This window comes from Polypterus senegalus, chromosome 8, assembly GCF_016835505.1.
Source record: "Polypterus senegalus isolate Bchr_013 chromosome 8, ASM1683550v1, whole genome shotgun sequence".
Lineage (NCBI taxonomy): Eukaryota > Metazoa > Chordata > Cladistia > Polypteriformes > Polypteridae > Polypterus > Polypterus senegalus.
The window spans coordinates 105,323,982-105,336,687 of record NC_053161.1 but is presented as its reverse complement, the minus strand read 5'-3'; the positions used below and the strand labels follow the sequence as shown (position 1 = coordinate 105,336,687).

Here is a 12,706-nt window from a genome sequence, read left to right as displayed (position 1 = left end):
GAGTAGAGAAAAGCATGTGCCTATGTGGTAAATAATAAGTCTCTCTTTTTCATGAAATAGAGAGGATAACTGTCAGCAGCACTATAGCCACAGCATTTATTTGAAGTGCACAGATTTTAAGCCTGTACAGTTGTATTATTGGGGTGAAGATTTCAAAAGTCAATCATTGAGAAGGAGAGCTTTTTTTCCATTGGGCGAAATGAAGAGAATGACTTACACTTTTTTATTTTGTAATTTTGCTCTTTTTAGCTATTCACTTGAGAGAAAAAGGTTTATTACATGCAGTTTTCTTATAGCTGTTTTTACATCATTTTTACAAACTACTAGGTAGTTTGCGGCAGTGACATAATATTTCTATAAGAGGAATGTATGTATACATGAATGTATACATATCTTGTATACAGTAAACCCTCGTTTATCACAGTTAATCCTTTGTTTATAAATCTAATATTTTCGCAGTTAGAGCATAAAAATCCTGTTTACGACTTTCTAAATACGTTTTTTCTTTTTACATTATTAGAGCCTTCTAGACATGAAATAACACCCTTTAGTCAAAAGTTTAAACTGTGCTCCATGACAAGACAGAGATGACAGTTTCGCCTCACAATTAAAAGAATGAAAACATATCTTCCTCTTCAAAAGAGTGTGCGTCAGGAGCAGAGAAAGTCAGAGCGAGAGAGAGACAGACAGACAGACAAAGAGAAAAGCAAACAATCAAAAATCAATACATGCTATTTGTTTGGATTTTAAGTATACGAAGCACCGCCAGACAAAGCAGCTGCAAGGAAGAGAGCAATGTGAAGGTAGTCTTTCAGCATTTTTTAGAGGAGCGTCCGTATCCTCTAGGCCAGTGTGCAAACAGCCCCTCTGCTCACACCCCCTCCGTCAGCAGCAGAGAATGTCAGAGAGAGTGAGAGAGACAGAGAAAAGCAAACAATCAAAAATCAATACGTTCTGTTTGGGCTTTCAAGTTTGCAAAGCACCGTGTGGTAAGCATATTGTATATTATTGAGGAGTTTTATTTAATACGTGCTCTGATTGGGTAGCTTCTCAGCCATCCGCCAATAGTGTCCCTTGTATGAAATCAACTGAGCAAACCAACTGAGGATGTATTTACCATAAATTAAAAGACCCATTGTCTGCAGAAATCCGCGAACCAGTGAAAAATCCGTGATATATTTAGATATGCTTACATTTAAAATCCGCGATGGAGTGAAGCCGTGAAAGTCGAAGCACGATATAGCGAGGGATCACTGTATATGTATAGATGTGATATTGCCAACTGGAACTCAGTAGATCTTCTGGATCTCAAAAAAGGAACCCAGTTGGTCTTAAAAATATATATATATATTTATATATATATATTTTTTTAACTTTCCTGGTTCTTTTGCTGCTTTTCAGTTTTAGCTAACCTAAACTTTACATTTAAACCACTGGCAGTTTACTGCTTACCTTCTTAATATTTATGTAATTCATTGCATTACAACTGAATAAATTTGAAGAAAAAAATGCAAAAACTGAGGTGTTCTAAAACGTTTGATCTATACTGTATAAATATTAAAAAAATATACATACTTAAACATTAAAAATTAGTTCAAAAAGAAGTGTCCAGGGAAAAGATTTCACTAAAAGTCTGGACACATAGTTATTTGTGGTCAATTTTGTCATGATTTTATCTGCAAATTAGGTAGATATTTATATATTTATAAAATTAAATAGTTTACTATAACAGTAAATTAAACAATTAAAATAACAGTAATAAGAGAATGTAGGACTTTGGGTGTGAATTTATACTAGTACTGTTAGTTAGAGTCAGATGGGGGGGTTTGAGGGGGTTGTGGGAGAGCGTGAATGTGACAGAGAATAAAACTGAAAAAAAAAAGCTAACTTTTACAAATACTATACATTTACAGCTGATCTGATGCTGTTCGTTTTCAAATAATATTGCATTAGTGCGACAATTTTTTCTGATTGGTACTATACAGGTCATAAGATGATTTCTTCAAAATGTCACATATATTTGTCTGTTTCTTTTTTGCCCGGTGCTGCGTTGACATCGTACACCAGAACGAGTGAGCTTATTTAGTGCGAGCAGAAGCACACATGTGGCTGGTTGCTTACGCTATAACACGCTTGACTTGACGGCGATCAACGCACATGTACTGTGCAAGGCATGCATGGGGGCCACTGAGAAAAGAAGAGTGTTCTTTGCTCATCTTGCAGAACAGCTTCGTCGTCGCTTCTTACAAGAAAAAGTGATGGATAAAGCAAAAGAGCCTGCAACATCGACAAGCTTCTGTTCCAAGACCACCACTCCCACCAGCCCCTTCAGTATAAAAGTAACCACAGCACAGAGAGAAGTGTGTACATTGCAACAGGTACACATGTCGTAAATGTAAAAAGGACGGTCCTTGGGTGTGTGGGAACTGTTAACATTTGAGTCTGATGATTGCATGTAGCACGGAACTGACCTCTCTGTACTATTCTTTCCTCAGCATGTCCTGGAGTACAAAAGAAACTCCTCATGCACCCCAAAGTGGACACTGGCAAGATGGGGAAAAAAAAGCGGTCACTGATTACAAGCGCAAGAAAGTGTGCGAATGAATATGAATAATATGAATAATGCTGCATCAGTGCCACAATGTTTTCTGAAATGTACTATACAGGTCATAAAATGAGTTATTCCAAATATCATATATACCTATGTCTCTGGTTTTTTGTCAGTGAGGCTTTGACATTATGGACCATAAGGTGCATACTAATTCAGCGTGAGCAGGAACACTCAATAAAACTGAATAAAAAAAAAAATCAAGTGACGGTGGGATACAAAGAAGGCAGATTCACCAGCGTTTGTGTGTGAGCTTTTTTTCCCTCCAGATTAGAGAATTTCTAGTTCAATTGTCTCAAAACACCACTCACATCTACAGTTATTCTCAGTTTCAGATAAAAAGTAACCGTGACAGATCTGGGGGTTTTGTATCGTGATCATGACAGAGAGTAAAAGTGAAAAATAAAAAGCTAACTTTTACAAGTACTATAAATTTACACTGGCTGTTACAGACACAAATCAATTGTATGTTTTTATTGTATAATATTAACAATGAGAGCAGCTCACTACTCTAAATGGTAAATTTGCCAGAGAGCTGGTTTCGAAATCACAACCTCCAGATTATAAGTCGGCAGTTCTAACCACAGCACCGTAGAAGCTGTCGGATTGTACTTGCACCTTTTGTGAAGATGTTTATTTCATCTTTGGCCATCACCCTTCTGTGGTGATATGTGTCCACAGCTCTTCCAGCAAAGGCCGTTTTGTTTTAAATAAATAATCACCGCGCTCATGGCTTAGTAAGGGGGCGTGGTGGCTGTAGCGTCTCGGGGCAATCTGCGGTGTGGGCATTTCTCACCTAGTGCACAGGTGAGGGACTGCCCACATCCGTGATTGTTCCTGAGGCGGTTAATGTGCTGCAGCTGCTATGGCCCCTCAATATATAGAAGCGCGAGTCAGTTAGGGGAGGGAAAAAGAAAAGAGAAGGAAACGGAGGTTGCAGGAAGCAGTGAGGAGACAGAGCGAGATCAAATCGGTGCAGCAGGAAGCAAGCGAGAACAAGCTCGCGGCAGCTGAGTAGGCAGCCTGGGTGTTTGGCCAATACCTGGGAGAAGTAGTGGATGTGGTCGCTCCCGCAGAGTTTGCTTTGGAGGGTGGGAGTGACCGGAAGGCGTAGTACTCTCCGCAGAAGGTAGCAGGAGTCGGGACTTGGGACGTGGTGTTCCCTGCGTGAGAGCCTTGGTCGCGGAGGAATTCCCAATTAGCTGTCCAGAGGAGCCGACCGGAGCCAAGAATCGGTAAGGCAACTGACAGCAAAGGCAGACACTAAGAAGGTCAGCTGCAGAGAGAGTGTTTCGCCTGCTGTAAAGCCCAAAGCAGGTGAGAGGCTACTTTGAAAGAGACAACGGGCTTGGCATTGATTTTAAGGACTGCTTCCTGATGAACGTTTTAACCTTGTTGTTTTAAGATTTTTCTAGTGTTTTAAAATCCACTTCAACTTCTGTTTTTATTGGATTATTTATTTAAGGAAGATCTTTTGAAAAGCACTGCATTTACTTTGAACACTGTAACACTTTGTTTGACTATTTTAAATAAAAGCACTTTGCACTTTTTACATCATCCCCTTTGCTATGTTGTTACTTCACTGTCTAGCTCATCGGTAGCATTACCGACGGTATTGGGTTCAAGGGCTCCCGAACAGCGGATGTAGCGAGCAGAACCCGCATCGTCACACATTATACAGTTCATGTCTACATTTTGTTATTTATTACTAAAACGTGAAAAACGTTTCTGTTTTAATGATGTGTTTACATAGATTGTTGTAGACACAAGACACACATCAAATTATTTCCTCTTACAATTCTGGGTAGCTCACTCCCAGATAATCAATCAAGGCAGGAACTGGGAGAACTTCTTGCCCATTCTGAGGAGGCTTTGGAATGGTATAGCAGGCTGCTTGTCGACATATTTAGAAGACAAAAGATGCTGATGGAGAGGTGTGAAGGGATTTAAGGTGGGCAGGATTTACAAGTTTTTTCGTTGGCCCTTGTAATTCTAGTGTTAAGTGACATGGATGGGGAAAAAGACATGGATGAAAAAAAAAAAAAAAGAAAAAGCCTCAGTCATTCATTCTCACAGCAGATATAGTGTTTCAGTCAACTGGACATGTGATTGTGCTTTGAGAATATCAAAGACTGATAGCATTGCACTATGTTTCCTACTGAATCTTCTTATCACAGTTGCCTCTGGTGAGAAAAGTTTTTCATTTTTGAAGCTGATTAAATTTTACTTGAGGTCTATCATGTACCAGGAGAGGCTATCAGCTCTAGCTCTACTTTCAATAGAGTGCAATGTTTGAAGGTCTTTGAACCTGTAAAATAAATTGGTTGCATTTACTGTTAACACACAGCAATTCTTACAGTTATACCTTTATGAAACTTGTTATTCTTATTTTTATCATGTAACCTTTTTACATTTTTTTATTATTATGAGGTGGAATTTGTATTTATTTTTATTACAATGTGCAATGTACATTGATTTTGCACTTTATTTACTTTTTTACTTAGATTTTTTAAAAGTGCTTTATTCTATTATTACTGCTTTTCTATTTTCCCTACAAATGTTGCTTTCATTGGGTGACTTTACTTATATGATCCGTTTTTCAACAAAATTAAAATAAAGGATGTCTTCATTAAATTATTCCAGTTAATCTTATTAATTTAGATATTGCGCTAAAGTAATGGTAATACATTCTACCATGTCTTAAGGAGTAGGAGTTGGAGGGCACCATGGAGTTTTTTTTGCTTGGATCCCACAGAGTCCCTAGAATCACCTCTGAACTCTGTTGGAATAACTGTGCACTTTGTTTCCTATAGTTTCAGGAGCATTATTGTAATAAGGTAGTTAGTTACATATCTTACCAGGGTCACCCAAGCATCTTAGATTGTTCATTATAGAGGGGAAATAAGTATATTATGGCTGTCAAACTGTTGAGTAATAAAGTCACCCAGCCTGTGCTACCTTTCTTCTTTGATCCATCTATCCATCCATTTTCCAACCCGCTGAATCCGAACACAGGGTCACGGGGGTCTGCTGGAGCCAATCCCAGCCAACACAGGGCACAAGGCAGGAACCAATCCCGGGCAGGCTGCCAGCCCACCGCAGCTTTCTTCTTCGAATATTTCATAAATATCTTGGCCATTTCTGCTGGAAATATCTACAGAAAGTGATTTATTTTGACTTTGTAAATGTATTGCTATAGCATAAGAGTTCACATTAAGAATACTGAATGGATAAATCTGTGTACAAATATTTTCTTATGCAGAAAATTATGATGACTTTCAAGGGGATTGAATGCACACCACTGAACTTAAGGACCTAAAATTGGATTATTATTGCAATAAGTTTCAGCAGGCAATAATTCCTTTAACCTTAACTCATGCAGAGGGTAGCTTCTTATTTCTTACACATCCATGTCTGAAGATTGTTTACAGTGGTCACGAAAAAATATGTTACTTTGTTTCAGAAAAGGAAAACTATTGCCCTGCATCAAAAAAGAAAACAACTATGAAGATTGCTGACTAAACCAATATTAAGACCTGGAAGAATAGTGATGAGCCATCAACTTAACAAAAGAAGTGTGGTTGGAAACAAAAAAATCTAGAATTATCGGGACTGGAGAACACTAAATCACATTGTGAAGTCAAATCATAGAACATCAAAAGTAGAACTTATGGCTATGTATGTTTAATAGTTTGTGAACGCTGACCCGGACACAGGCAGACGGACAACATAGTTTCACCACACACCCTTTATTATATACAATATTTACAGTTTTCGTGCACTACCAACCCCAGTGCCTCCTGCACCGATCCCCCAAAGTCCAGGCCACACAGTCCTTTTGTCTTTCTCTCCTGGCCGCCTCCAGTCCTCACTCCAGCTCCGTCTTGCTTCCTCCCGACTCTCGCCTCGACTGCTGGGAGGCGGCCCCTTTTATGGGAACCTGGATGGGCTCCAGCTGCTTCCCGGCACTCCTCCGCAGACATGCCCTTGTGTGGCGGAAGTGCCGGCTGCGCACTCGGAAGCCGTCTGGGTGTCCCCTGTCGTCTTCCCCCCAGCACTTCCTGGTGTGGCGGAAGTGCTGGGCTCCAGGGCTGTTCAGGCAGCGGGGCACCACCTGGCGGTGCCACGGGCCCCTATAGGGCTGGGCTTCCATGCCCCTTACTCGAGGCCACCAACATAACCAGGGCAGACACCCCCTCATGGTCTGGTGGAGGTACAAGCCCTCCTCTGGTCTTCCTGGGCGTCCAAGTTAAATTAATAGTTCCCACACACACAATGTGACAAGAACTTCTGGGATTGGGACAACAGCTGTGTAGCCACAAGAAATCCACCTGTCAGTGAGGCTTATCACGAAAAAACAGCTACAATTTGCTTGGGAACATAAAGGTTGGACTGTACAGCAAAGGAAAAGGGTCATGTGGTCTGATGAGTCCAGATTTACCCGAACAGAAGGGCTTGTATGGGCAAGAAGGGAAGTGCACAAAGTGATCAACCCATCATGCATAGTGCCCACTCTACAAGTCTCTGGAGACAGTATTATGATCTGGAGTTTCTTTAATTGGTCTCATCTAATTTGCAGAAATAAAATAAGTTTCACACTTGAATTGGCCACTACAGAATCCTGACCTTTACACCACTAAAAGTCTTTTGTGATGTGGCGAAGAAGACTTTACAGAGTTATTCAACTCTCCCTTCATCAATACAAAGTCTTGGTGAAAAATGAATGCAATTTGTAAATGAGACCTCATTTATGGCTTTGGTCAAAAATTCTGTTAAAAATCACACCATGTCTATTTTCAGCAGTAAACACTTGCAACCTTTCAGTTCATTTCCATTGTATATTATGAGTAAAACTGTAAAGTACACATAATAATTTACTCACACCATAGCACAAACAGTGATGAGAAACAGAAATCAACATGTGCAAACAAATTTTTAAATCTTCTTCATTATTCCTGAAGAAGTGAAAAGTAGATTGATTTTAAATTGCTTCAACAAACCAATTTAAAATTTACCTGTTGAAGAAGTCACTCCATCAGTTGGTGGAGCCTAAAAAAAATCCAGAAAAAAATAAAACGAAAGTAAATAAACAATATGGAATGGTCAAAAGTTAAAATTACAAGTGAACAGCCTGGGATTTTAATAATTCCTTATTAACAATATAAATCATCAATCCACATTTCATAAAAAACAATGTTGTATTGAAAATTAAATGATTAATGTTGAAAACACATGTAATGTGTCCTATAACTTGGAATATTTAACTACATTTACTTACATTTCAGGGAAGTAAGAAAAATTGGTAGAAAGCCATTATTAATTATGTTAGGTTCAGGTTAAATCATCCATCCATTTTGTCTTTTTCTGAACCTGCTTTTTCATTATAGTGTACAGAAGCGGTGGGCAAACAACAGTCTACAGGCATTCACAGCCAGAAACAGCCATGGGCTTCTTGTAGAAATATGTAATATTGCAGTCCTTATGAGGTGTTCCTAACAAGATGATGATACAGTGGGTTGGTGTAAGCATAATATGTTGCCATGGCCAGGGGTGAAATACATAATAATTCTAAGAAAAGTTTTTATTCTATGACTAGGGACAGTCCACAACACTTAAGGTTGTATGCTTTAACTATCTGCTTGCCTTTGTCTTGCAAGAAAGCTTTTAAAAAACATTAATTTAGGCACGGCTGATTTTATGAGCGACCCCTCCTAATGGTGGAGCTTCAGTTGTGACTCCAAGTCTCAGCAATAATCAGTATCAATATCACCATTTAGAAACGTAAAAGAAGGAAGTTAGAAGGAGAAATGTTTTCCAGTAGCAGACTGATGGAACTATGATTATTTCAGTAATTTAGTACTTGTGCGTTTGGTGAGAAAAGGAGTAATGTACATTCACTGACAATGGCCATGCCTTCAAGGAATGTTTTCTACATGCTTCATCCCAGAGTTAGAAGAGGCAGGTAAAGGCTCCTGAGGTGAGATCATGTAAATTTTGGTATAGAGCTGTTAATTTGTCTTTTTTACCATTTTTGAAACTTCACAATAATCTGAGTCAACTGCAACAAGCAAAACCTGTTAATAATCATAATAAAAACAAGGGGAAAAAAAAAATCAGTATTCAGACAGAAGCAAGGCCTTTGACAAATTTGCACCTCAGGTTGCCATCCGAAATTTTGTGAATTTGAATTTCACTTTCAGGACTTTAGGTGCTGTGAGACAATTTTTGCAATTGTTTCATCCAGTTTTGCCATCAATGTGGTCAATGTTCCAGAGTCCTGCAGCTGAAAGTAACTGAACTCCAGTGTAACTGTGAACTTAAAAATACATTTATCCAAGTTTCTTTTCTTGATTTCTAGTGGCTGTATATACCTCAGGATTTATTTACAATGTTTTGCAAACATGCTGTGTTATTTAGTAGCACATAGAATTGTGAGTAGGTCTTTTCAAAAAAGAAAATTACTAAAAGCAAGTATAAAAGTAAACTAGTAGATACAGATCTTTGGAAATAATTAATTGTGGTAACTAGATTATCAGTTGATTTTATTAACAGTTTGTGTAGAAGCAAGCAGTTTCTATAACATGTTATAGCAAAAGCACTGTGGTTTACAATTGCTCTCTTATTGGTGTTCAAGCATGTCTATTTATAGTTTTTAATTAAACTTTAATAAAAACTTTACAATAAACAATTTCTTGGGCCAACTATTTTTAAAGTTAATGGGTTCATAGTAACATATAGATTTCAAATGTGTCCGCTGCTTAAGTCAGAAACGAGCAAGGCAGGCCTTATCAGAGAGCACATTCACTCACAATGTAATTATTCAGAGTCAACAATCAAAATAGCAGTACGTGTTTAGCCATTGACAGGAAATAGGTGACTGTAGGTGACCCTCAACACAGAAGGCTCCTGTTACATTCATGCGAAAATCACACCCTAAGTTATGTTATAGAATGGATACTGCTCCTCCACGTTTCAAGTCAACATCAGTTATGCCCTGTTTATTGTTAAAAACAAGTACTGTAGGCTCTCATTTTCAATTATCATTCAATCATTGAGTTATTCTTCTTGGCCCTTATGCTTCCTCTCTTTTTCATGAATTCTGTCTTTTACATCTTTTACATTATTTGACACTTTCCAAGCATAACGCAGCTTGTACTTAAACAATAAATCTTTAAACACCAGACACAAAAGGCTATGATGTGAGGATCTTTTTAAGAATTAGGTCATGTTACAAGGACATAAACAATTTACATAAGACAATAAAGAACAAACTGGTTAAGTTTGCAGATGATAATAAGTGAGATGAAATAGCAGATCATAGTGTTATAATGGACTAATGACTGTCTATATAAACAGAGTTCAGAAGCAATTAAGATGGCTATTAGTACTTTAGGTGATATATATAAACATTGTGTAGAACAAGTCAGGAGAGGTTATGTTTAAGCTATATAATGTTCCAATGTGGCCTTATCTAGATTACTGTGCAGAGTTTTGGATTCCATATTACAAAAAGGCACAGCAGTTCTACAGAATGTCCAGGGTAGAGAGACTGGGTTGATTCTGGGATGGAGGGGTATTTTTGCAGTAATGCTACACACCTATTTTCATTATTTAAAAACATTATACGTTTAATAAGAATCTAAACATTTGGTTTTTACAACATGCAATTATTTACACAGCAAAACGTTTACCTAGGTAATGTTCATAAAAGACACATATCCCAAACATGAAATGCTAATTTATTATACTGTATTTCTAATAACAACTAGCTGAGAAGAGTCTAACTCTTCTCATTAAAGTGAACTTCAAAGTATGAAGGTAAAACACAAACAGAAAATGCAATGAGCTTCTGCGCAGTTTAAAAGTGTAAGGCATGGTAATTTATTAGCAAAGAAACAGCAATAAGTCACTATTAAATTTCAACTGTTGATGTACTAAAATCACAGATTTTGTGCAGTGTATAAATAGCAGTAGTGATGACATTGCAAGCTACTGATACAGCCAGTCAGAGAGAGGAATAGTAATGTGAGACTAAATGGAGAAGTGAGGATGAGTACCACTGTTAAGAGAGCCTCCACAAAATCTGTACAAACATATGCATCCATGTACAATCAAAAAATGACAAGGAGGTGAAGGAAAAAAAAAAGTCTGCCTATAACAAGTGTATCGACCCATAAAGGTCCATATATATATATATATATATATATATATATATATATATATATATATATATATATATATATATATATATATATATATATATATATATATATACAGGTAAAGAGAAACTGAGAACAACAGCCAAAAAAATATATATTTGAAGAAAGCAGACAAAGGTCACAGTAAAAAGGGATGTAGAGGTAATTAAAGCAAAATGAGGCTAGCATCAAGACCAACAAAATCAGCACTGAAAAAGACATACGAAGACATGAGAACTAACAGGAGAATCAATAATTAAAACTCACAAGACGACACTCTAAGTAACTTTATTATTACTCAAAGCCTGGATGCAGTGCGTGCAATGATGCCATGCATTGCAATACCAGTGGTCATGTGGTAGCAACAAGTGTAGTTGTTATAAACAAACACAGCCATTGCCATCAATGTATAATGATAAAACCAAAAATTATGACAAAAAATTTGGTTTCCAAAATATCCAAGGTCAAAATTAAAATACATTCATTATTTTGCTAATGATTACCATTTAACTAGACACCGAACCTTATCCAGAGTACACTATATGTTTCACTGTTTACATAAAGCTGTGCTTTGACCTTTTAATATTGCCATCTATGATTGTATGTTTGATATAAATGTTACTCATTTTCAAGAAGATATACCAAGCCTTGGAAGAAAGTACATGTCATGTGAACTGTTTTACAGTGGACTTTTTAACAGCTATGTAACCAGTATAAATAATTCCTGAAAATATCGGTTCCCTTTTAAATAAATTTAAAAAAGAAAGAAAAAAAAAAGCCTTCACAGTTAGTTAGTTCACTTCATAGTTAGTTAAAACGAGCAGGATTGTCAGAGGTATGGTGGTAAGAGATCCCCTGTGGTGAATCGAGCACAATCATCAAAGTTTGGGGGTCCCCCTTAGTAAAACATGCATAATCATCACAGTATTGGTCTACCTTGGTTAATCAAGCACGATCTACTAATATAAAGATGGCAACTTACTGAGAAACACTGGTTTATATCAAATTTAATAGAACAGAAACTTTGCTTTTGATTTATTATAAAATGTTTTAGTTTAAATAATTAAACAAATGAAAATGGCATGGACAAAATATTTATTACCTTAACCTAATACTTTGTAGCACACCCTTTGGAGACAATAATTGCCATCAAGCACTTTCTGTAGCTCGGAGTGATTTTTCTTCACTTCTGGTCTGGTTGTTTGGCCCACTCTTCTTCAGTTCCCTCAGGTTTGATGGGGGTCTCCTCCTAACTGCAGCTTTCAGCTCTTTCCAAAGAGGACTTGCAGCAGGCCATTTTCAGAATAGTTCTTCATTCTTGTGTGCAGAAGAGTTATGTTTTGGGTTGTTATCAAACTGAAAGACAATGAACTGTGACTTGAGACACAGCTTTCTGACAATGGGCTGTTCGTTTCACCCCAAAAGGCCCAGATGCTTCTGATTTTATTGTGCCCTGCACAGATTCAAAGAGGCAGTAAAGCAACCTTCCACCATGTTTCATGGTAGGGATGGTGTTCTTTTCTTTTAACGTTTCATTTTCTCTTTATCTTATATATATATACTAGCAGAATACCCGCGCTTCGCAGCGGAGAAGTAGTGTGTTAAAGAAGTTATGAAAAAGAAAAGCAAACATTTTAAAAATAACGTAAGATGATTGTTATTGTAATTGTTTTGTTATTGATATGAGTGTTGTTGTCATATCTATCTATCTCTATATATATATATATATTTATATCTATATATATATATATATATCTGTATATATCTATATATATATATATCTGTATATATCTAATATCTGTATATATATATATCTGTATATATATATATAGCAAAATACCTGTGATTGGCAGCGGGGAAGTAAAAAGAAAAGGAAACATTTTAATAATAGCGTAACATG

At 37.1% G+C, this 12,706-nt stretch overlaps 1 protein-coding gene across 4 annotated transcripts in view; it reads right to left on the bottom strand.

The window, feature by feature from the left end:
• The window catches only part of eea1 (early endosome antigen 1), a 164,269-nt gene that overhangs the window by 73,090 nt on the left and 78,473 nt on the right, over positions 1-12,706 (bottom strand). For all 4 annotated transcript variants that reach the window (XM_039761542.1, XM_039761543.1, XM_039761545.1 and 1 more), the window contains one exon: positions 7,624-7,657. In XM_039761542.1, coding sequence (XP_039617476.1) covers positions 7,624-7,657 — 34 coding nt within the window. The remainder of the gene's footprint in view (positions 1-7,623; positions 7,658-12,706) is intronic.